Genomic DNA, 25,307 nt, shown 5'->3' with positions numbered 1-25,307 from the left:
AATGTTTGCCTGACAAATTGCTGTCCACACACCTCGAGCTGAAAACAGTCATCCATTAGAAGAGGCAGATTTTACCATGCTGTTATAATCAGCTGTGAGCATGTGGTAACTTTTGCGTGTTCAGACCCAGAAACCTCCTCCCTAAATAAATTCACACTTGACTCAAAATTTTGGTTTGGTTTTTGGCAGAATTTAGGCCACAACTTTATTGATTACAGAAAGTGCCTGGTGGCATAGGCTCTGGTTCGAATAGCTCCCTGCCATGCAGGTAGCGCTGACCCTGGGTACCAGCATAGGTCAGCCAAGGATGAACACCTGGATAAGCGGAAAGCCGGCCACAGGCTAACTCCGCCACCCAAATGTCCCCCTGGACTCCGGCACGGGCACAACCCCCTCTCAGGGGTTGACCAAACCCTCGAGTCCCTGGATTCCTTTAACTGAATACTCTTTACATAGGGATGGCGAGAGTGTTCGCCCATCCCTATCACCTGAACCAGAGCCTATCCGCAACCTAACAAGTTGTGACGATTTGCTATGCGGCAGGCGAAACCTAAATGGCAACAGTCAATCAGCCAAGTGGGGAAAATTCCTGCTGTCCCCCTGTCCCAACAACAGATGACACACGATGGCACAGCAAGGTCAAGCACAACAAGCCCCCAAAGTAGAGGAGAGGTGGGCGGATGTTCCGAATACACGCGCTGAAAGAGGAAGCTATGGGTCACGTGCATGTGCATAAATAGGTCCCTCAAACTGTTTAGACTGCGTCCCATTGGCCAGATTGTACCCAGCTTTGAGGGACCTACCAATCGGGTGTTGTGGCTAACCAACTGTACCCACCCACAACAGGTTGTCCAGGTCTCACCACAATATGTGCCCTCTTTAAGGGAGGACCCAATTTGTCTCACACAGGCGTTTGGATGGGCAAATCTGTCAATTTTGATTTCTCTCAGTTTCTCACATTTCCAGTCAGACATTTCCACATCAGTTTGTGACTTTAAAAAAAAGTCCTCATGAATATCCGTCCACATCTTAGTGCTTAGTCCGAATACACACCTTTTTTTCTATGCAAAATATACATATTTTTACAAACCAGTTTCCCCTAATAGAATGCATTTTGTATGTTATTGTCCCTATGATGAGCATTTTATGTGCACCTTTACATCAGTACCTGCATTTTTTAGCACATTACTTGGTTGGAGAACTGCATTGCAAAATTCAGAGAAGTCCAAATTTCAAAGGATGGCTGTGTTTCAGATCATGTATTGACTCAAAAAGTACGAAGTTCACCTTCAGATACAAACTAAACAGAATTCTACACACACCCAGTCCCTAAACAGAACTTTCTCATATGAGCTAACAGACAGTAAACCTTTGCCTGCTTCTGTATTTCAGTTTAATGGCTGCAGAAGAGGAAAAAATTCAACAGATAACCCTTCTCTCCTCCCCTTGCTGCACCTTCATGTTGTAAAAAAATGTATTGTGCCAGAAAAATATGCGGTAACCGGTGTTGTTGGAGCAGGTTGATTGCTATCTTTTGGGTCCCTGATAATAGCTTTATTCCCATTTGATAAAAGAACGAACAGCGGCCAGTTTTGTACTCCGCCTACTTTTCTGAGGAAACGAAACTTAATTCTGCTTTGGCAAGCTTTTCCTTTTCCTTCAGAAGGGCATAGAAAGAGAAAGACCAGGTGCTGAGATCCAGGAAGCTCCAAGATGGCTTTGCAGCCTATTTTAAACCCGGTGAGTGTGGAGAGTGTGTGTAAGAGGGGAAAGCTTGAGAAGGTGGTGGTCAGGAAGGCTGCATAGACATTTTCTAAGAGGTTGTGTCTCTCCTAAGGATGAACTAGCCGGGAGATCTGACTAGCCCTTCCCTGTCTCCTTGCAGCAAGCTTTCTATGTGCATCCTTACAGCTAGGATTGAGCTGCTGCAAGGATAATTGAGTTACAGAAAAACCCCAGAGAAAATGCAGAAGCTGATAAGGCTTTTCTTGGCAGGGAGATAAGTAACGGGGAAAGCTCAGCTCCTCAATTTCTCTGGATTCCTCTGGACTGACACTGTTTTGTGGGAGAGATTCAAGTGCCTACCTGAACTTTAGGTTTGCACAGTTAAAGTGGACTGAAGGGCTCCGTTCCCCTAGTGCAATAAATCTGCTTAACAAAGAAGAGCCCTTTTTGTGGTTTGGAAATGCATTGAAAGGTATGCGGTGAACGAAGTAGCAGCGAGAAGACATGTAAGCTTCCCACAAGCAAATTGAGATGGGTGCTCATTGTAGTATAAACAAATTGGAACAAATGCTCAGTAAAAACCAGACATCGCCTAAGCTTCGTGTTAGCTCTGTGGAAGCGTATCGGGATAAATCTCAATAACCTTAGCTATGTTACCTCAACCCAAAGGCATGGGAAGAAAAAAGCAAGGCAAAATTTAAAGTGGTTGTGACTCTTTGCTGCCTTCCAGTCAATGCAATCCAAGTTGCCCCTGAGGTCTTTCACTCCTTGCGCACTACCAAATTTGAGTCAAATCTTTGCCCAGAATGTCCCCACCACCAAGTTTGGGGCCTTAAGCTAAAAATGTGTGTTTAAAAAACAGGACTTTTAAGACTATTTCCATTGTTTATCACACCAATGATATTCAGATATATATAACGCCTGGGGAGATTATACTTGAGTTTGGGGAATAGGGACCCAGCAGATGACCACCTTTTTCTTTTCTTTTTTCTGCCCCACAGAGCGTTCCCTTTACTGGCCCCATTTTTGGGGGTCTGGCTGAGGGGAAGATGATTGTAATCCAAGGGCAAGTCCGGGTTTCTGTGAAAAGGTTTGTCCTGCTTCCACTTGTGCCCTTTTGATAATTATCCCGCCTCATCAATACCTTCCCCTCACATTTGATTCTCTGTTTTTACAGTCTTTCCGTCTCCTTCCTCTTCACTGACTTTCCCCTGCTCTCCCAAATTCCAGAAAGTGCCTCACATTTTGCATTTAACATGACGTTGTTCTGTCAGGAACAGCCCTAGCATTGGGCAGAGTAATTTGGTTGCCTCAGGCGGCTGAAATTTTGGGTGTCGTCAAGACCAGGCATTAAAATCACCTCTTATTTACTTTTATATTTATTGAGATTTTTACTCTCGGGGAGATGTGAGATTTCCTGCCTCAGGTGCCATAATAACTTGCCCAGCCCTAGGTAGCTTTCATGTTGACATTAGAGGAGGTGTCATTTGCATTGTGCCTCAGGGGACAAAATATATTTGTGTGAACAAGGAACCAGGAGAAACAACAACATGGGCAGTGTTTTCCTTTTGGAATAGTTTCCAGAACGATTAAAGCCACAACTCCCATCCAGCCTTTACTATCGTTATTTTTAGCTGCTCACCACAAGTGAATAAGCTGCTTCTGCAGTGGACTTCACCGCCCATACTGATGTGGTCTACCCCCAAACTTGGAGGGTTTTACATCAAGCCCTACCCTCTTACCAGTATTCTTGATTTTAAGAATATCAGTAGAAATATTACAATTTACCAGTATTTAGCCACAAACCGGGTTGGTTCCAGGTACTAATGTGCAGGCAAAAACATGTAGTTTTCCCCACAAGGGACCCACATTTTTCTCCCCCTGAAAGTGTGGTGCAGTTTTTAATCTACCCCTCTCCTTTAGCTAGGGTGGTCACTTAGATGTCACCCCAGGGGACAGATTTGCCCGAAATGTGCAGAAATCTTGGGTTGTACCTAATGCTAGTCCTCCTCATTAAAGCTAATGGACAAGGCTAACGTAGGTTCACTATTTTAAGTGGGTCTCCTCTGAGTATAACTAAGTTAGAGAAATCTGTGTACCATAATTTTATTTTTAAAAGTTCAATACATCTGCTCTCATTATAGTGGTGAGGACTGTGAGCAGGTGAGCTGTGTGCCTACCTGTTCCCAGGTGCTCATTGCTGATGGGCCCCTGCAAGGTCTCCTTAGTGGCTGTTTTTTATCATTGATTAATTAATTAAACTTATTAGTAACACACACACACGTAACCCAGACAGCTTACAAAAATAAATAGATAACACATACATCAAAACCAGCATAAAGCAAAACAGAAAAAGCTAAAACTCATTAGTATTTTAAAAAGGCACGACTAAATCATTCTTCTAATCTAATGTTTTAGGCCACGGGTAATTCAAAGCCACAGGTCTGGTGATAAGAAATGTTTTTTTGCCTGGTGCCTAAAAGTAAGCAATGATGGCACCAGGTGAGCTTCCCTGAGGAGAGCATTCCACAAATGGGGAGCCATCACCGAAAAGGCCTTTAAACAGGGTTTAGACCAGAATTCCCTTCAAACAGAGGACTGTCTTCTGTAAAGGAGGGCATTGTACCTGCTGGAAGAGCAGCAGGATTAAGGATTTAGGGCTCATTCCAGTGAACACTTCAAAATACCCATAGGCCATCTTGTTTGGTGCCGGCACTGTATATAGCATAGCTCATGATACTTGACGCTAATTTCTGTGGAGAAATTATATCCCTTTGATAGTAAAGGATTTCATTTTTAAAAGAAGCAACAATTTACCAGTTGCTTGAAAACCAGCCCCTAGTAATGGGGTGCTGTTCTTATACAGACACGTGAGGTAAATTCTGCAAAACCGCCTGAAGAACATTTCATGGCTGCCAATATGGCAGCTCCCCCACCTACACCTTTGCCCATTACTGGTGGTAAATGGGAGTAGGGATGCTGGCATAAGCAACCATAGAATGGTCTTCAAGTGTTTTGTGGTAATTTACCTCACACAACTGGCTTTCAAGCAACTGGTAAATTTTTATTTTATTTTAAAGGAGAATCATTCAAAAAAGCCTTTCTTGTGTGAGGGAGATACCGATGTGAGGGTGCTGTTGAGAGGCTTGCTTTGTAGCATTATATAATGAAACTGTTGTTGGGTTTTTGTTTGTTTTTTAAACAAAGTTTTATGACTTTAATCTAAAGAAGCAGGAAACTAGTTCCTGGTACCAAAGAGGACTTTGTTTCTTGAATAGCACCCTGCCACACAACGAGCCGCTTTTGAAACTGTAGGAAGTCTCAGAAATGGTTTATGTCATGAGGCAGCTTGGGGGAGAAGATCTATTAAAAAGGCAGAAACCACATTAAGCTTCCCCATCCCTTCAAGTGCGTCAAAAGTAGCTATTTGGGGATCCCAGCCTAAATGGCTATTTTAAAATTTATTCTTATTTTATTAATATTGTGAGCCATGTTGAGGGTCCTCACTAGGCCGAAAGGAACTTCACACAAACAAACAAAATAGGGTGGACAGGAGCAAAAGTGGTCAGGGTCCCTGTACCTTCAATTGGTATATAGAATATGGAACTTTTCTCACCCAAGCATGACAAATCGCACAACATATGCACAGTTATTAAAACAAAGCCTTGTAATTTATTTTGCATGTGGCTATATATATTGTTATTCACTCAGAATGGTAGGGGTGGCTTGAAGTGGCATACTTTTGGGTTTTTTTGGCAAATATTTTTATTGACTGGCTTTCTGAACATACAATTAACAAACATTATCCTAAAACAGAAGCATGGTGCTTCTGTGTGAAGTCCAGTAGGTTAACTTAGAGAGTCTCTCCATGGGTTGATGGAGGAATTATCGTGTGACTAAGCTCTGTTAACATATGAAATGAAACGAAACTATGTCAGTCATTTTTTAAAAAACCATAGCCTTCAATCTTCCCGTTAACTTTTCAACTAAATCGATTTGCCATATGTTTGCATACCACCTGGATAACGTTAATCCTAGAGTAGTTTTACCAGTACTTATCAGCCGTCGAGCTGCCACCATTAAAAATGTAAGGAACACCAGGATTTTGATTATCAAATATGGACAATGACGCTAGTTGAGGAATATAACTTTTTTGCCAGTCTCTTCAGGTGTGTGGGTTTTTTTTGGGTTTTTTTTGGGTCCACCATACGTTTAAAGTGTTATGTACTGAAGTTCTCACCCTGAGCCAGCAGGGGGATACTGTAGATAGCTATGCAAATGAAGGATCGAAAGTGACGTTCAGTGATTGGATAGTTTTTATGCAAATGAAGGATCGAAAGTGACATTCAGTGATTGGATAGTTTTAGAAAGTTGCTACAGTAACGTTGTACTGGAGCTCTATATAAGCAGGCTGACTGAGCCCTTCAGTTCAGTTCTGTTGTGGCCTCTGAATAAAGAAGAGCTGTTTGAAGAATCGCTGTGTCGTCTGATATGTTCACTCACAACTTAACATAAAGTGCCCTCAAAGAACCTCCTGGGAACTGTAGTTTGTTATGGGTGCTGGAAATTCTAGGTCATTGAGGGGTAAACTACAGTTCCCAATGTTCTTGGGGGAGAGGACTGTGCTTTAAAGAGAAGGTGTGTACGCAGCCTAAAGCTCATTAAACAACACAATCTTTTATGCACCTCCATGGCTCCTCCTCTTTCCGAATCATCCCTTTCCCCTACTCTCCCCTCCATTTCATCTCTTCAGTTCTTTCCCTGCAGGTGTGGTCATGGTCAACCAGCCCACCTGCCCATCTCTTCCCGCTGAACTTCAGCCCCACCATCCCCTCACATTTCAGATTCTCGGTCAATCTAGTGTGCGGCAACGGCAACATCGCCTTCCACTTCAACCCCCGTTTCGACGAAGGCCGAGTCGTCGTGTGCAATACTCAGCAACACGGCCGCTGGGGAGCTGAGGAGCGGGCCTACAACATGCCTTTCCAGCCAAATATTTATTTTGAGATGATCATCAACGTCAAGAGCCACTGCTATCAGGTGAGGAGGCTGGAGAAGCTGCTCCGGCTCGCTGTCTACCATGCAGCCCCTTCGTGTCTCGCAGGGGAAGGACTTGATAATTTGCAAGTGCAAGATTTATCTCCAGCATGGACTCCGACTTGGCTTTATGTTTAGGCCGGCAGAAGCTTGGCCCCATAGTGGTGCAGCAATAGAGCTGCTAGCACATTTGCAAAGCTAAGCAGGGTCGGGTATGGTTTCATATTGGATGGGGAGCCTCGTGTTGCAATTCTTGCTTTGCAGGGGGTTGGAGTAGATGACCCTCGGGGTCCCTTCCAGCTCTACAGTTCTATGATTCTGTAAGAGATATGCTTCTCCATTCCTTCCCCTCCCGCCGCATTCCCGTTAGAGCTGCAGCTCGGCTGACGAGAACAATTTGGCAGGGGATGATGATAGTGAAGAAGAAATATATAAGGCTGTATAAGAGCTGTGCAGGCTGGCCCGGTGCTGCAATGAGTTCTCATGAGGACTTAAAACAGAAATGAGCAGACCGATATGCAAATTGTGGAGAAATGAATTTAGGACTGGAAGAATTAGAAACCTGCAGAAACTTGAATGGATTTATCTGCCCATCCCTAACCACAGTAAGCGTGTCTGGGAAGTGAAGTGTTTAGGGGGTTCTGTGCATACTTTCATGCTGAGGGGTGTGACGCTTGTACAAGTGTGGGCACAGCCTTCTGTTTCAGGAGGGCCAGGCTTCTGAAAATACAGAAGAAATGCTTCACCTGTGAGTTCTGCTGAATGGGTTGCCTCACAAGTCCCCTTTGTTTGATAGCTGCTACCACCTAGTGGTGAAGGGACGCGGGTGGCGCTGTGGGTAAAAGCCTCAGCGCCTAGGTCTTGCCGATCGAAAGGTCGGCGGTTCGAATCCCCGCGGCGGGGTGCGCTCCCGTTGCTCGGTCCCAGCGCCTGCCAACCTAGCAGTTCGAAAGCACCCCCGGGTGCAAGTAGATAAATAGGGACCGCTTTCTAGCGGGAAGGTAAACGGCTCGCCAGAGCAGCGATGTCACGCTGGCCACGTGACCCGGAAGTGTCTCCGGACAGCGCTGGCCCCCGGCCTATAGAGTGAGATGGGCGCACAACCCCAGAGTCTGGCAAGACTGGCCCGTACGGGCAGGGGTACCTTTACCTTTACCTTTACCACCTAGTGGGTGAAGTAGAACAAGGGTGGAATTCTATTCCAAGAAGAAGGTGTTGTTGTTGTTTAGTCGTGTCCGACTCTTCGTGACCCCATGGACCAGAGCACGCCAGGCACCTCTGTCCTCCACTACCTCCCGCAGTTTGGTCAAACTCATGCTGGTAACCTCGAAAACACTATCCAACCATCTCGTCCTCTGTTGCCCCCTTCTCCTTGTGCCCTCCATCTTTCCCAACATCAGTGTCTTCTCCAGGGAGTCTTCTCTTCTCATGAGGTGGCCAAAGTACTGGAGCCTCAGCTTCAGGATCTGTCCTTCCAGTGAGCACTCAGGGCTGATTTCCTTAAGAATGGAGAGGTTTGATCTTCTTGCAGTCCATGGGACTCTCAAGAGTCTCCTCCAGCACCATAATTCAAAAGCATCAATTCTTCGGCGATCAGCCTTCTTTATGGTCCAGCTCTCACTTCCATACATCACTACTGGGAAAACCATGGCGTCACAGATCATATGAGGCGTCCAGTACAATTCACCAAACTGTCTCCCTGTGGGCTGTCATTCAGTTTTAAGCAGCTAGGCCAAGAGAGAAGCCAAACAAACATAGGACATCAGTCAATCAAAGCCATTAAAGAGATTGTTGTAGTCTGTATAATCATGTATTTATGCTTATAATATTTTTATTCAAACAACCTTTAAGAAATAAACTTGACAGTGGATTTTCTAAATGTTTCTATTTATTAAATCTTGAAACCATAAGAGGAGGGGGGCCATGTGGGCACCACCAAAAAAGGAGACACAGATTTGCATAACGTTTGCACCTGCCATTTTTCTATCGATTTGAATGGAAATATAATCCATCTCGTCATAGTGGGGAGGGCAGGGGCAGTGTGTCGCGTTGTGTCACCCGAGGTGAAGTGGGAATGTGCTGCGCTGCCATGCTACACCTCTTCCTCCTCCTTTACCTGGGTTGCCCATGAAGTGGCAGCAGCATCGGTGGGTTCCGGCGAGGCAAAATGTCACAAAATCTTGCCTCGTCTCAAAGGGACTCGCCTAACCAGTTCCTCAACTTCCTCCAGACTCATAACAATAAAGTTAAATGCTAAGAGTTACTTATATCCAATTGTAGTTCTACACAGAGTAGACAACTGAAATTAATGGACATGAGAGTCAGTTTAGTTCCATTAATTTCGATGAGTCTACTCTGATTATAATCTAGTTCAACTCACTGACTCCAACACCTTAACTAGGTTGTCCCTCCAAGTTCCACCCCTGGATTAGGAGCACAAATTCTGCCTCTTGTTTCCCAAGAACTAATCTCACCTCCTCCTTCCATTATTCTAGGTATCCGTCAATGGCAACCACTTCCTGGAGTACAGACACCGCCTTCCTTTCCATGAGGTCCAGACATTGCAGATCAATGGAGATGTCTCTTTGAACTGCATCAGCTTTGCAGGCACTAATGTGAGTTGTAGTTTCACCTCTTACACCTCCTCCAATTTCAGCTTACCATGGTGGATCATGTACCTTGTAATGTGGGTAGCAGCCATTTGCAAATCAAAGGAGAACACTTAGAAATGTGTCACTCAATTTTTAAAATGAGGTGCTGGCAACTGGTGACATATGGAGTCGGAAGAGACAAAACATTTGTGGTTGCGGTTCTCATGCGAGCTTGAACACTAGAAACAAGATGCAGTGAATTTGTATGAACAACTTACCCTTCTTGGGGCGCAATCCTGGGGAGGGATGCTGCAGACCTCCCTCTGTGCCAGAGAGGGTGGTTTGCAGACGGACTCTTCTTCCTCGTGGTGGCAGAAAACGTAAGTGCCATCGGTGTTGTGCTCTGCCATTGCTACACCAGCGGTGGCAAGACCAACGATGAACTGTGTTGTGGCATGCCAAGCCTCTATCAGAGGAGGCTGTGGGTGTACAGGATCCCAAGCCTCCTTGTGACCCCAGATAAACCTTCAACTGTATTGCCTGGCATAAGCTTTTGGGACTTGGCAGAATTTGACAGAATTCCACGCACACACACCCTGTGTCCCATTAGGATTGTTCTGTAAGTTATTTTTTTAAAACGTACTTGCTGTGCGTCTTTGCCAGTTCTTGAAACTGATTTTACAGTACCCACAAATATTTGAAACAGAAGATTTTGCTTTATATCACAAGGTGATCAGCAGGGTTAAGATTCTTCTTGATTAGCCTTTGCCTGATACGTGAAGTATAAGAAAGTAGGCAGCAGGCAGACCTCTCAGAGAAGGCATTCCATAAATAAGCTACCGCCACCAATAATGCTAAGTTTCAAATTTTCAAATATCAGGTAAGAGAACTGTGAGAGGCATCTCTGAGGATTCTACCAGAAGTCTCATGGCCCTGTTACCCAAGGTGCTGCCAGCTGGAGTAAGCAGAATGGGCCAAGCTGGATAAGTGATCTGACTTATTACAAAGTGGCTTTGTGTGCTCATACTTAATCTTAAGAGGGCATAAGAAATGCAAACTTGCTTCAGAAGCAAACAAATAAAAAAGGAATTTTTTTTGCTTTGGAAGCCAATAATGTTATTTACTCATTCATATATTTACTAAGGGATGTATCACTTTAAGGTGGCAGTTGATGGCTTTTGGATCAAATTGGGAAAAGAGACAGTGCCAGAAGGGCAAGTTGTTGTTGTTGTTGTTGTTGTTTTAAAAAAATAGTTCTTATTTCCAAACGTATTTTTATTGTGTTTCAGCCTCCACCTCCATACACCCCTCCTGCTTACAATGTTGTGACAGCCACCACAGTAAGTAGAAACCCTTAGTTTGATTGCATCTCTTTGCTTTCCAAATCTAGTGGGGGGCTGGGGCTGGTGGGGATTGATTAGTACTGGTTATTTATGTAGCACTTTCAATGCACAAAGTGCTTTACAGTGGTACCTCTAGATATGAATTTAATTTGTTCTGGAAGTCTGTTTTTAACCTGAAACTGTTCTTAACTAGAAGTGTGCTTTCGCTAATGGGGCCTCTTGCTGCCACTGCACTGCTGGCACATGATTTCCGTTCTCATCCTGGGGCAAAGTTCTCAACTCGAGGTAACTCTTCCAGGTTAGCGGAGTTTGTAACCTGAACCGTTTGTAACCTGAGGAGTTTGTAACGTGAGGTATCACTGTACTACATTCACCTTCATAACTCCTTGCAAAGTAGGCCACTAGTTTTCCCATTTTCCGGGTTGGAACGGAGAAATAAGTGACTTATTCAAGGTCACCCTCTGAAGACCTAGTCACATGGCTGTTTAGCACATGGTGCACTGGGGGAAAATAGCTGAGAATCCTGTTTGTGTTCACAATGAACCTTTACCTCCCTAATTCTTGGAAGCCAATCACAGATTCACTGTTAAAGGAGCCTTGTAGACTAGGAGGAGGGAACCTCTGCCTCCCTGATATTGCTGAACTACAACTCCCAAGCAAATGTGGCCAGAAATTATGGAAGTTATAGTTCAGCAACATCTGGAGGACCAAAGGGTCCCCACACCTGTTGTGCAGATCATCTGGGCCAGCCTTCTCCACTGTTCAGCACTAAGCATTCCTAGAACAAGGCTGCCTAACGTCAACTTGTAGACCTCCAGTAAGTGCAAGCCCCATGACCCCATATACGTAACCAGTGGTCTCATACCCTGCGTTGCTCGGAAATCATTCTTGAAAGGCTCAAAATGACATCTAGCTATATCCAAACAGACAAAACCCTGTGCCTTGATCTCAAGAAACATCATGCAAAATTTTGCTACGATATCTTAAGAGGTGTCCAAATGCACAGTGAACAGGCAGACCACTTTGTCAAACCACTCTGACCATTAAAAAATTTATCCTAACGTTCAACTGAAGTCTACCCTTCTGTAACTTAAGATCTCGTTCATTCCCAGGAGCAAATGAGTCTTTCCCCTCTTCTTTGTGACAGCTTTCCAGATATTTGACCAGGGTTGTCATATCCCCTCCTCAGTCCTCAAACATACCAACAGAGTGCGCCTCTGGGGTTGAAGTCAAATGACTGTGTTAGCAGCACTAAAGTGACCTCTGCCTGAAGCAATAATAATAATAATAATAATAATAATAATAATAATAATAATGCTGAAACTGCATCCCAGAGCTAAGAGAATCAAAACGCTAAATATCCTTCTATCAGTGCAAAAGTTAATGCTCCCTTAATGATACATCTCTTTCTTTTCAGGTTGGTGGTATGTTTGCTCAGCCGAACTTTGTGCAGCCATCATTTTCTGTGAGTAGCTTCGTGGAAACTTCTCAGATCCTATAAACTACTGGGCTAAAGGATGGGAGGCCTAAGGCACAACCTGGCACCCTAATCCACTCACCAATGGTGACTTGTTGTGGTTGCCGCAAAACAGCAGAATCCTGTTGGCACATGGGAAGGCCCAGAGCTCAGTGGAAGTAGGGCATAGCTTCCACTGAAAGATACATGCTTTCCAGGCAGAAGGTTCCACAGGTTGCACTCCTATACTCAGTTACCTGGCTGGGAATAAATCCTGTTGAAATCTGTGGGACTTTCTTCTTCTTCTTCCATTTTTTTAAATCAATGTATATACAACATGAAAAACAGTTGTAGGGAAATATTAGAAAAAGAACAGAAAAACAAACCAAGCACATGGTAAAGGTAAAGGGACCCCTGACTGTTAGGTCCAGTCGCGGACGACTCTGGGGTTGTGGCACTCATCTTGCTTTACTGGCCGAGGGAGCCAGCGTACAGCTTCCGGGTCATGTGGCCAGCATGACTAAGCCGCTTCTGGCGAACCAGAGCAGCGCATGGAAACGCCGTTTGATCCACGTGCTTAATCCACTTTGATTGTGCAAACCTAAATTTTCTGGTATGCGTTTTCAATCCTACCTGCAAAATAATGAGACTGTGGAAGAGTTTTGTTCCCTCCCACTGAGCTACGTATAGATCCGCCCTCTGGCAAGTCAGGATTGCAGAGAGGAAGTGAGGATTAGGAGAAGAATTGGGTTAAGAATTATGGTGAGATGTTACATGAGAAGAAGCTGGAGTATTCATAGATTCCAGAGTGATGATTTTTCATCTCTTTCTTAGTATACATTCTGATGGGGATGCGGGTGGCACTGTGGGTAAAATCTCAGTGCCTAAGACTTGCTGATCGCATGGTCGGCGGTTCGAATCCCCGCGGCGGGGTGAGCTCCCATCTTTCGGTCCCAGCTCCTGCCCACCTAGCAGTTCGAAAGCACCCTTAAGTGCAAGTAGATAAATAGGTACCGCTTTATAGCGGGAAGGTAAACGGCGTTTCCGTGTGCTGCGCTGGTGCTGGCTCGCACAACCCTAGAGTCGGACACGACTGGCCCGTACGGGCAGGGGTACCTTTACCTGTAGATTCTGATATTTCATGCAGGGCCCTTGCAAAGAAAACATTTAAAATTATATTTAGGGGGGGGGGTTTACTTAAACTGACTAATCAAAAAGCAAGACTCGGGGCTTTTTTTCTGGGGGGACACAGCGGTACACATACCCCTAAACATTTTGTGAATCTAAGTTTGGTCTCACTAAGGGGCAGTATTTCAGCATGAGTAGGAAAATGAGAATACTCCCAAACATTTTTAAAGGAAAAAAGCACTGGCAAGACTAGTCAGTGAAACATTCTCTCTAGTTAGTGGACAACTCTGGAGACATTTGATTGCTCCACCTATTCACTGGGTTCAACAAGTGTTCCCTGAAACAAAACAAAAAATTAATACAAACAATAGTTCTATGTAAGTTAAATGATTGCTTTTCTTTTCATTCTTTGCAGACAAGGAAGAAGAAGACGGCCCAGGTGTGTGGGTTAAAATCTGGGGCAATATTGTAGTCTACCTAGTTTAGATAAGGCAGGACTGCAGGGGTTCGGTCTAGACTGAATTTTGATGCTTTTCGGTTCTGCTATACAGTATTATTATTGCAAGGCCTTTCACTTTTTCTGTTTCTTCATCTTTTCTCAGGGTAACAGTGGAATAACTTTGTCCAATCCTGTGAGTATATTGGTGTTCTGTTTTCTATGCTTCTTGGTCCTCCATCATAGATAAATTTAGAAATTTCTGCTCATTTTTGACATAGATTAAAGATGGTAAATTGGCAGCCTGTAGGCCCCAAATATAATTTACAACACACCCACACAACAGATGCATCTCCTTTTGGCTATATGAAGTGTTCTTGTGGCATTTTTTCCCCTGAAGCTCCTGAATCTGTCCACTCTTGGGAGACAGGACGCTTAGTCAAGACGGATTGGTCTGATCTTGTACAGGCATCAGGCCAAGTCTAGACATAGGTTGCATAGTTAGATTAGGGAAAGCTGAGTGTTAAGAGGCAGCAGAGCAGACAGCAGCCAAAGAGGGTCTGGGCAGGGCACAATGAAAGAAAAGGCTAAGTAAGCAAGTTCAAGAGGCAACCAGGCTGCAAATATAATCAAGAGATTTGCTCTGCCTGCCAGCAGCATCTCCCCTTAAGACATAAGCTATGACAAGTTAAAGAGATCCCATAACACTACCAAGAAGATGTGTATATTCTTTCAGAAAAGACAAGGAAAATAGAAATAATGACGTTTGATATTTGCATATATATTGGCACAAAGGCAAGGATGCAACTAAAAACTAAGAAACTAGTCCATTTTTTGGGTGTTTAGAGGCGCCTCATAATCAGAGGCATTAAACTGCACCTTGCTTCTCCCTGCTTCAATAGGGGCTGGAGGGTAGAGATACAGTGTGGGAAGGTTCTAGCAGTTCATGGTGTACTTGCATTTTAGGGCTAAGGAAGAGTGATCACAGCTGACTTGTAAATTGTGTCCTTTGGTTGCAACCAGCCTACCGAATTTCAGCCTCTGATAGATCAAGATCCACCTGTGCTGACTTCTGAATGGAGGAACATTCTTCAGCTTCCTGGGTGGCTTCAGCTTCTGCTTTGTCTTCTTGCTTCTCTTGATGAAGGACTGAATCCGTGTTCTTATTTTTTCCAGGCTGTCCCATTCCACATTGCCATCCCGGGGAATTTCACTCAGTTCCGCAAGATTACAATTGTGGGGAATGTGCCTTTTCACGCAAACAGGTGCGTTAGCAGAGGGGGCAATATTATGCACCAACTTCCTACATTCAATTATCAAATGAAGTTGAAGCCAATCAGAAAGTACCGTATATACTTGTGTATAAGCCGACTTTTTCAGCACATTTTTTATGCTGAAAAGCCCCCCCCCCCTTAGATTATACTTGAGTGAGGGTCCTTTCGGGCTGCTCCTCCTTCCTCCTCCTCTGCCGCTGTTGGCAGCGGCGGAGGAATGAGCAGCCCGAAAGCAGCCCTTTTGGGCTGCTTGTTCTTACTCCGCTGCTGCCGCCAGCAGCCTCTGCATCTCGGCAGCACCCTAGCTAGGCAGGGGGGTGGGAGGGGCTGGGGGGGAGAGAGAAGCCCCCTCTGCCGTGTGCGCATGTGCACGCACTCCGGCCCACCAGGAGGTTTGTGGTGTGGTGAACCGGCTTATACTCAAGTCAGTAAGTTTCCCCAGTTTTTTGTGGTAAAATTAGGCGCCTCGGCTTATATTTGCGTCGGCTTATACTCGAGTATATATGGTATCTGTCAAATTATGTCTGCAGGTTCCAGAGATACAACCAATCTAATTCGCTTCCCTATCACATTTGAATCTTATTTTGCTGCCTTCTTATTAAGTTTACCTTTGCTGTGTGTGGTTTTTCCAGAATATTTCTTTCTTTCAGAGTAATTTTCTTTCTCGATTGGCAGTGACGTTGTTTGGGAACGACATGCAAGTGTCATGAAGGGTGGCTGATTTCATAATATTCACACATGCAGCAGAAGCTGAGCTTCTAGGTCAACCTGCGGCTCCTAGGTGCAGGTTTGCTTTCCTGCAAATGAGGACAATAACGAGAGCCAGTGTGGTGAGCACTTTGGTTCGGCCGGAGAGTTCAAATCCTTGTTCAGCCATGAAGCTCACTGGATGATGTTGAGCCAGAGACTCATAGGGCAAGGCAAAGTAATCTTCAAAGATGCCACCCTGAGTACAGTGGTACCTCCGGTTACGAACTTAATTCGTTCCAGAGGTCCATTCTTAAGCCGAAACTGTTCTTATCATGAGACGCGCTTTTGCTAATGGGGCCTCCCACTGCCGCCACACCGTGGGCGCGCGACTTCCGCTTGCATCCCAGGGCAACGTTTGCAACTAGGGGCATCTACTTCCGGGTTAGCGGAGCTCGTTACCCGAAGCATTCGTAAAGAGGACGGTACGTAACCCGAGGTTCCACTGTATATTGGAGGAAAGGGATGGTACCAGTGTGGTAATACAAATCTGATCTAGGGAAGACTCAGGTCTAAAAAGATTATCCAGACTTTCTGTTACATTGCCCTTTTCAGGCACAGATCTGGGATTTAAAGCTGTGTGTCAGAGTGATGTTGGTTTTTATATATATATATCCCAGTGCTTCCCCAGGGAAAATCCGCATTTTACTGCTGAATCAGAGCAAATAAAAATCTGCAGAAAACCTGATTGCCGTAATCAGCAGTAAAGCGCAGGTTTCCCTAGGGAAACCACCGGGACAAAAAAGAAAACCTGCTTGGACACAAAGCTTTAAATTCCAGACCTTTTGGCTAGAAATGCCCTCAAAGGTCTGTGCAAAGGCTCCTGGATCGCTAGCCATTTTCCTGCTCTTTTCATGTCATTTTTGCAGTTTTTCTGCTCTTCTTAGGCTCTTTTTGCCCTTTAAATTGATTTATCTTTATCCCGGCAATGCGCATATATGCAGTCGTGCATAAGTGGGGAAACTTCTGTATTGCTTCCACTCAATAGCTACATTAAATTTGCAAAGGATTAGGAAGACTTGGTTCTCTAAGATCTATGCTGGGTTAAAAGTCGTGTTGTATCATTTTGGAGACCCCAGGAATATGCATTGTCGCCTCCTTCCTCCCAGATTCCATGTGAACCTGAAAAACACAATGAGCGGTAACATCGCCCTGCACATCAACCCCCGACTGAAGGAGGGAGCAATAGTCCGGAACACCTTCATCCATGGCAGTTGGGGCTCTGAGGAGAGGCACTTGCCTGCCATGCCTTTCTCCCCTGGCCAGGCCTTCCATGTAAGAAATACCTTTGGGGAATGAGCATTTGCACTGGTTTAAATTTCAGATCTTTGTCAGAAGGCACACCTCATCAGCAATACCAACTTAGGTTGAAACGGTTACACAGAAGCTTCTGACATTCTGTGGCAGCTATTAGTTTCAACAGCTGATCTTGGAAAGACCCTTCCAACACTCTCCTTGCTCCCTGCCCTTTTAGCAGAGAGGAACTGGCCACTTCCTCCTGCTCTTCATGTGCAGGTGAAAACACATGAAGAAGGACCTTTGGCCTGATCAAGGAAAGCAGTGTTTATATTCCTACAGCCACTTTACTGGCTTATACTTGCCTTTCCACATCAGACCATCAATTCCAGCATTCTGTCTCAAACAATGCCTTTTAAGCAGCTAAGAAGGGAGAGATTGCCCCCTCCCCAGATTAGCCTAATTAGTCCAGTAGGGGGCTGGATTTTCTTGGGACCAGAGCGCTATACTTTTATATAGTAGTGCTATACATCTGACAGGATTTTTGGCACTCTGAACAAACTGCTTCATTTTAGGAAATCATTAAACTGGTATAAAATTAGGGTTGCCATACGTCCATAATTTCCCAGACGTAGCCAGGATTTGGCAGTCGGAAACAGTGTCCGGACAGAAATCACAGCGATGTCTGTGAAAATCCAGATGTATAGCAACCCATGTCGGAAGTGACTCTGCAAAAAACCAAAACCCCTCAACAACAGTATGGCAACCCTAATAAAATTGATATAATGGATAAAACCTGCTCCATGCCTCTTGTTGTGTGTGGATTAGTATGGTTTGAAAACTCAGAATAAAACTTTTCTTACTTTCTACCACTAGATGGAGATCACCAACCTAAAGAATAACTATCAGGTGACTGTGAATGGAATTGCGATATTCAATTATACACATCGAATCCCTTCAGGACAGGTGGACCACCTGGAAATAGCTGGGGATGTGACCCTCTCCTGTGTGCAGTACTGACAAGTCTCTGTTCTTCTTATACAACATTTTAAATAAGTTATCTTGAAAGAGAAAAGCAAATACGTTTCTGTAGTGCCTTTCCCCCCTGTGGATCAGCGCTGCTTCAAACCACGTCAGGCATACCTGACCTGCAAGGCTAATGTTTACTATTATGGCTTCCCTACAAGGAACCCTGGGAATTATAGTCTGAAAGGTTCTCTTGCAGAAAAAAATGTGGTAACCTTGTGGGATACCTGTGGGTAGGGAAGCCATGCTTGCGAAATCTGTTAAAACCCTTTTTTCTGGTACTGAGGCAAATATACAGGTGTTGAATAAAGATGTTGAATGGAGATTTTACTAACTGGACAGCAGATAGAATTTTTTTGTCTCAAATTCAGATAATCATTTACTTCTTCCCTTGTACCCTTAATCATACTTTACGGTTATGTAAATTATGCTCATATGCCTCCTTGATGAAAAATAAATGCCAATGAAGACAAAGATGGAATGATACTTGAAACTGCAGCATTCAATGATACTCTATATAGTTGTGCTATTTTTGTCTGAGCAGACTCCATAACCACCTGCAAAAGTATGAAGTAACGAAACAAGCTCACACAAGGTGTAACACAACTCTCTCATTGAATTCCACAAATACTCAGCCTTCTGTATTCAGAGGATTGTGTTTTATAAAGACACAACTAATTTCAAACCAGTCCTGTTCCACCACCATCATGATGGATCACAAGCTTGTACAGGGCAAAATCTTTTAAAAGAGGCCCCGTGGAACATGTGTACTCTGTATTCGCGGGGCCTCTTTTAAAGGACTCACCCTGTACTTGCTTAATCATCTACATTAAATATGTCTGTAGGTGGGCAGGCTTTCCCGCTCTTTCTCAAGACTATTCACATGTCACAAATGAACAGAGGTATGTGTGGACAGACAGACTAGGTTTTTTCTTTACATGAAATGGAAGCTTTTAAGATGCTGGTGCAAGTATAAATATGGTAAGCATTAGCTTTAAAAATTCAATATACATTGAAGCACAACAAAAGATTTATCAAGAGCAGTTTAATTTTCTTTGACTCTACCATGCTGGACTATTTAGGCAAGATTATTACAGGATATACAAGTGTGACTGAAACACTAGGCATCAAAAGTTTTGAGTCAAACTTCTATTCCAGTTTCTTATTGCACCTTATGGCCAGGGATGGAGCAGTCTCTCTCTCTCAACACCTTTAACTGCCTGCAAAAAGCAGTTAAATGGCTAGCTATTGTTCTAGAACCAGCTAGGTGTTTACTGGAGGTAGCTCTATCTGGATATCAGGCAGCAGGTTGCAGCTGGTGATGATGTCTATCTTTTCTGCAACAGCACGCAAGTCCTCCAGGACAAGCCGGATGTTGTGTGATGCGCTGATGATGCCGTTTTGGGAGTTACTGAACTGTCCAGTTATGGCCCCAATCTCCTTGATAGCAGTCTGGTACACTTGTTTGACGGTGCTGCTGACATCGTAGTACAAGCGGGCATTACTCTCAATCAGCTTCTGCTGTAGCAAAGTGCTGTAGCGGCCGCGATGTCTGATACGAAGGGCAGGCTTCTCTTCAACTGCTGTGGGGGACCCCAGATCCTCATTCCTGAAAACAATCAGTGGAGGCAAGTCCGTGCCGATCAATTTAGGCTCTGCTTTCGGCCTACAGGGGCTTGCATCTTCCTCCTCATCTGTTTCAGAGGCCTCCCCAGCAATTTTTACGCCAGAAAGGTTGGGACATGAAGCCTGGGGTACAGAGGACAGATAAACCTCTTCCTCTGAATCAGTCTCTGAGGCTTCTCCCTGAACAACAGTTTTGTACCTCCGCGTGGTCATTTTTGCATTACCTAAAGAAACAAAAGCAACTTCAATTTTTAGAATTTGTGATGGAGATAAACCTACCAGGATAACCCCAATTGATTATATCCCATTATGGAGCAGTAATTAAGAATAGGATGTACAGACAGTGCTGTTGATGTGGGAGGTTGATGGAGGGGGGCGGCGGCGGCTATATAAAAAATGAGGGAACTGCTCCACAAATCCTCCATGTCCAGAGCTAGTTCCATCTATGTACTGTCAGATGAGAGAACATAAGAGGGGTGGCTCCCTCCATATCCCCTCTTTGTCATCTTTTCAGGGACAGCTATCTAATCACTGCTGGAGACAGAGGTGAGAAACCTCAGACCTGGGAGGCAAATGTGCCCCTCCAAGCCTCTCACATCATAGCTTCGCATCTTCCTTTTGTCCAGCTGGAAGGTGTCCTCAAACTCTGTTTATGCCTCTCACTTTCACTCTGCCCACCGTGGAAATGTGGCTCCTGGAAGTTCGCCCAGAAACTTCCTCCACACTCACAATGCCAGCAGCCCGATAGCATACCATTACCCAATCCTCTCACACGGGTTACCCCAGGGTTGTTACTTTTAACACACCACCACAAACAAGATTTGTGTAGCATTTGCTAATTTATATCTATTAAACTGTTTGCTTGTAAAAGCCTACTGTAACTTAAATGGAAATGCATCTCACCGCAGCGGTGAGATACCATACGTCTCACTTAAATAGTTTTAAGTTGCTCTGGGTTGCCTTGGGCACGATAAAGCAACTGTCAAAATAATAATAATAATGATGATGTTGATGATAGCGAGAAAGACTGTGGCCAGGCTACCTGTGTGGCTGCTCAGTGTGTACTTCAGGTGCTAAATGCAGATAGGAAACGTCAACACCCCCCGCCCCACTTCATAGAATCAGAGAACTGTGCAGTTGAAAAGGAACCCAAGTTTCATCTAGTCCAGCCCCATAAAATGCAGGAGTCTTTAAAATGCATGCATTGCCACCCCAGCTCAAGCAAAGGTGCGACCCCCTTGCAGAACCAGCCGCAATACCCCCCATCCTCTTCTCCCCTGCCCTCCCCTCCCTTTTCTCTCTCACAGCCTAACCCATCGGATGCCTACTCGGAAGTAAGCGCCACTAGCTCCAAGGGAGCTTTATCCTGAAGTAAATGCACACAAAACTGCAGCTACACACTCTCTCTCTCTCTCTCTATATATATATAGTATATGCAGCTGCTGCTATTATTAATACTGCTCCTCCTGCCTTACGTACGGCATACCCCCCTTCCAAAAAAAATCCAAACTCAACCTTTCGATCAGGAAGAAGCGTCTCCACCTTTGAGCTGGTCACGTGACACCGACGGATCACGTGCCGCAGCAGCGCTTCGATTTATGTTTGGAGGTTAAAAAAACAAAAAAGCAGCACGTAGCGCATGCGCGCTGGCGGCTGAAGGCTGGCGCGAGCCGTCCTCTTCTCTCAGCCAATCCCCTCTCGCCTCCGCCTCGCCGTCTTCGCCTTCCCTCCCTTCGCGAGCCCAACCGTCGAAAAGTTTTGAGCTGAGGAGAGGCTATAAAAGGGGCCGCTCGGCTGGTGCAGAGCGCGTTTCCCTCAGCGCTAGCGAAGTTTGTGGAGCTCTGAAGGGTGGGGCGGAGAAAGGGAAGGGAGAGCTCAACGGTTGGGCCAAAAGACGCAGTTACTTAATTTCTTTTTTATTATTATGTTTTTATTTTCAGTGCAGAGTTACAACAAAAATTACAAACATTGAATCCAAAATAATACTGTACAAACAAGAAAGAGAAACAGAACACACAAAAAAGAAAACAAAAAGCACACATCTACAAATAAAACCATATCCTCAGTCTAATCTAGTCATTACATACATATACACATATTGACTTCCTTTGTTCTAAGACCTCAAAAAAATTACTCTTTTTAAATTGTGTCTAATGTAGATTACTTCTATCTTTATACTTTTTAAAGCCATTTTTCTTTTTCTTTAATCCTGTAAAGCACCATTCATTACATACTTAATTTCATAGAATTTATACACCGCTTCATCGTAAACACACAGTCACCCTTAAAGCAAATTACAAAGAAACCAAAAATCTACAACCGTACTTTAAAACAGTTAACTTGCTAACACGGATTAAAATGACCTCGTCGACTTACTTTCTGACATTAAGAGCTGTTTGACAGTGGCATGGTCTTGGGAAATTGTGGACTCTCCTTGGAGGTTTTTAAGCAGAGGTTGCATGGGTGCTTTAACTGAGATTCCTGCATTGCAGGGGTTTGGGCGAGATTACCTTTGGGGTGCCTTCCAGCTCTTAAAAGTCTATGACTTGATGCCTTCCTAAGGATCTGGGTAAAGGTAAAGGGACCCCTGACCATTAGGTCCAGTTGTGGCCGACTCTGGGGTTGCGGCGCTCATCTCGCTTTATTGGCTGAGGGAGCCGGCATACAGCTTCTGGGTCATGTGGCCAGCATGACTAAGCCGCTTCTGGCGAACCAGAGCAGCGCACGGAAACGCCATTTACCTTCCCGCCGGAGCGGTACCTATTTATCTACTTGCACTTTGACGTGCTTTCGAACTGCTAGGTTGGCAGGAGCTGGGACCAAGCAACGGGAGCTCACCCCGTTGCGGGGATTCAAACCGCCGACCTTCTGATCGGCAAGTTCTAGGCTCTGTTGTTTAACCCACAGCGCCACCCACGTCCCTAAGCATCTGGGTAGCATTGCCTAAACAGGAATGCTTTTAGCAGGCACCAAAAGCAGTGCGGTGAAGGCGCTTTCTGGATATCAGTAGGCAGGGAGTTCCAAAGGGCAGGGGTCGCCACGCTAAGCGATCAGAGTTCTTGCAAATGTGGAATGGAGACTCCAATACTTTGGCCACCTCATGAGAAGAGAAGACTCCCTGGAAAAGACCCTGATGTTGGGAAAGATGGAGGGCACAAGGAGAAGGGGACGACAGAGGACGGAGGACGAGATGGTGGGACAGTGTTCTCGAAGCTACGAACATGAGTTTGACCAAACTGCGGGAGGCAGTGGAAGACAGGAGTGCCTGCCGTGCTCTGGTCCAGGGAGTCACGAAGAGTCGGACACGACTAAACAACAACAAAGCACCACAGTTTCAGGAAGCCGCTGCAGGGGAAGAGGGCTCTTGTGCGTGCTGGTTTCCCATGCAGGCAACTCTTCAGCCGCAGTGAAAACAGGATGCTGGGCTAGATGCAGGGCCAGATTTAGGATGAGGCTCTAAGCTACTAGTAACGGGGCCCTTTATATGTCCAGCTGTCCTTTGTCAACAACAAATTGTCGCTGTTTTTTGTGTTGAATATACAGTGGTACCTCTGGTACCACTGGTACGCAACCTGTGTCTGCACATGCGTGGGTTGCAATTTGTTGCTTCTGCGCATGCGCGTGACGTCATTTTGAGCATCTGCGCTTGCGCAAGTGGCAAACCCAGAAGGAACCCTTTCTGGTACTTCCGGGTCGCCGCGGGATGCAACCTGAAAAGACGTAACCTGAACCGAACGTAACAAGAGGTATGACTGTATGCTATATGGTAGTTTATGAACCTAATACCTAGTACCTCAGGTTACAGACGCTTCAGGTTACAGACTCCGCTAACCCAGAAATAGTACCTCGGGTTAAGAACTTTGCTTCAGGATGAGAACAGAAATCGTGCAGCGGTGGCAGCGGGAAGCCCCATTAGCTAAAGTGGTACCTCAGGTTAAGAACAGTTTCAGGTTAAGAACGGACCTCCAGAATGAATTAAGTTCATAACCCGAGGTACCACTGTACATAAATCCAGCACTGGCTAGATGGACCATTGGTTCTCTTTTAGGTCTGCTGAAATTATATTAGAAGTTATTCCAAATGCAGTTCCATTGTTTCCTGGTTATTCTTTGATCCCAAATCTTGCGCCTGTTTTCTCTATCTGATTCCGATCCAAGTTTAACCAGTCTTAAAATTGAAATTCAGTCTTGAAGTTACATCTTTATCCAACTAAGAGACAGTAGAGTTTCACAATTGTTCTCTTTCCTGACTTCCCCATGTTTTTGTATTAGAGAGGAGATCACACTTCTAATTTGAAATACTGGAAGAGTGGAGGTCTCCTTCCTTTCATAGTACCCACAACCTCCTCAATTGTCAGAATGACGACCCTGCAACATCTTTATGCTTTCTAAACCAGTATTTTTCCATTGCTTGAAATATTTAACTACCATTTATTCTGGATTTAGAAATTCATTGTAAAATGGGGAAGTTAAAGAAGACAGACCCATAGATATTCTGTCTTTAATTTCATACTAGGTTCTTTTACTAAGGAAGAATTTCAAATTTAAGTTCCCAATAGTTTTCTTTAAACCATAGCAGATATTTAAACTTTTTCGTTATGATTAATTATTCTGGTTCCAGTATTGGATCTTCTTTAAACCATTTTAAAACAATTTTGTTGCCTAACAACAACTCTTTCTGCTAGGTGCTCCCATAATCCACTGCTTGGGTTTTTAGATACAGTTTCGGCAGCTGCCCTATGTGGTTTTTGTTCCATATAAAATGCTGTATCTGTCTCTGCCACTTTGTATTTCAGATGAGACAACTAATGGAATATTTAGGAGTATAAATAAATTTATGGGAATTCCCCTGAGCAGATATAGTTGTCAAATGCTGATAGATTTGCAGACTTGCAAGAGTGGCCCCGAATCTCTGGCTGTATTTTATACCTGCACCGTTGGAAACTGCTGGTTGAGAGGAAAGGTCACTCCCTTGCAGAACACCTTCTTGCATTAAGGGTCCTACAGCAGTGGCCAGAGGACTGGAGAAGATCAGTCTACATCCCAATCCCAAAGAAGGGAAGTGCCAAAGAATGCTCCAACTACCGCACAATTGCACTCATTTCACACGCTAGCAAGGTTATGCTTAAAATTCTACAAGGCAGGCTTAAGCAGTATGTGGACCGAGAACTCCCAGAAGTGCAAGCTGGATTTAGAAGAGGCAGAGGAACCAGAGACCAAATTGCAAACATGCGCTGGATTATGGAGAAAGCTAGAGAGTTCCAGAAAGACATCTACTTCTGCTTCATTGACTATGCAAAAGCCTTTGACTGTGTCGACCACAGCAAACTATGGCAAGTTCTTAAAGAAATGGGAGTGCCTGATCACCTCATCTGTCTCCTGAGAAATCTCTATGTGGGACAAGAAGCTACAGTTAGAACTGGATATGGAACAACTGATTGGTTCAAAATTGGGAAAGGAGTACGACAAGGCTGTATATTGTCCCCCTGCTTATTTAACTTATATGCAGAATTCATCATGCGAAAGGCTGGGCTGGATGAATCCCAAGCCGGAATTAAGATCGCCGGAAGAAATATCAACAACCTCAGATATGCAGATGACACAACCTTGATGGCAGAAAGTGAGGAGGAATTAAAGAACCTTTTAATGAGGGTCAAAGAGGAGAGCGCAAAATATGGTCTGA

The 25,307-nt window shown here is 44.6% G+C and overlaps 2 protein-coding genes across 3 annotated transcripts; one reads left to right on the top strand and one right to left on the bottom strand.

Annotated features, from left to right (window-relative positions):
* Nucleotides 1–1,403: 1,403 nt before the first annotated feature.
* Nucleotides 1,404–18,480, top strand: LOC114602131 (galectin-4-like). Of its 2 annotated transcripts, XM_077932246.1 has the most exons (11): nucleotides 1,404–1,740; nucleotides 2,727–2,815; nucleotides 6,570–6,765; nucleotides 9,258–9,377; nucleotides 10,643–10,693; nucleotides 12,114–12,161; nucleotides 13,696–13,719; nucleotides 13,883–13,912; nucleotides 14,893–14,981; nucleotides 16,847–17,012; nucleotides 17,850–18,480. In XM_077932246.1, the coding sequence occupies exons 1-11, from the start codon at nucleotides 1,714–1,716 to the stop codon at nucleotides 17,991–17,993; spliced, it is 984 nt and encodes a 327-aa protein (XP_077788372.1). In that variant the 5' UTR covers nucleotides 1,404–1,713; the 3' UTR covers nucleotides 17,994–18,480. The 2 variants fall into 2 exon arrangements, with proteins under 2 accessions (XP_077788372.1, XP_077788373.1); XM_077932247.1 differs by lacking the exon at nucleotides 13,696–13,719.
* A 549-nt stretch (nucleotides 18,481–19,029) lies between these two features.
* Nucleotides 19,030–21,261, bottom strand: BLOC1S3 (biogenesis of lysosomal organelles complex 1 subunit 3). Its single transcript, XM_028742203.2, has 2 exons — nucleotides 21,141–21,261; nucleotides 19,030–19,849 (listed from the first exon to the last, which is right to left on the bottom strand). Exon 2 carries the CDS (start codon nucleotides 19,836–19,838, stop codon nucleotides 19,263–19,265), a length of 576 nt encoding a protein of 191 aa, XP_028598036.2. The 5' UTR covers nucleotides 19,839–19,849; nucleotides 21,141–21,261; the 3' UTR covers nucleotides 19,030–19,262.
* Nucleotides 21,262–25,307: the final 4,046 nt, after the last annotated feature.

This window comes from Podarcis muralis, chromosome 7, assembly GCF_964188315.1.
Source record: "Podarcis muralis chromosome 7, rPodMur119.hap1.1, whole genome shotgun sequence".
NCBI lineage: Eukaryota > Metazoa > Chordata > Lepidosauria > Squamata > Lacertidae > Podarcis > Podarcis muralis.
The sequence above is the reverse complement of the archived record's forward strand: the minus strand, read 5'-3'. Positions and strand labels throughout refer to the sequence as shown.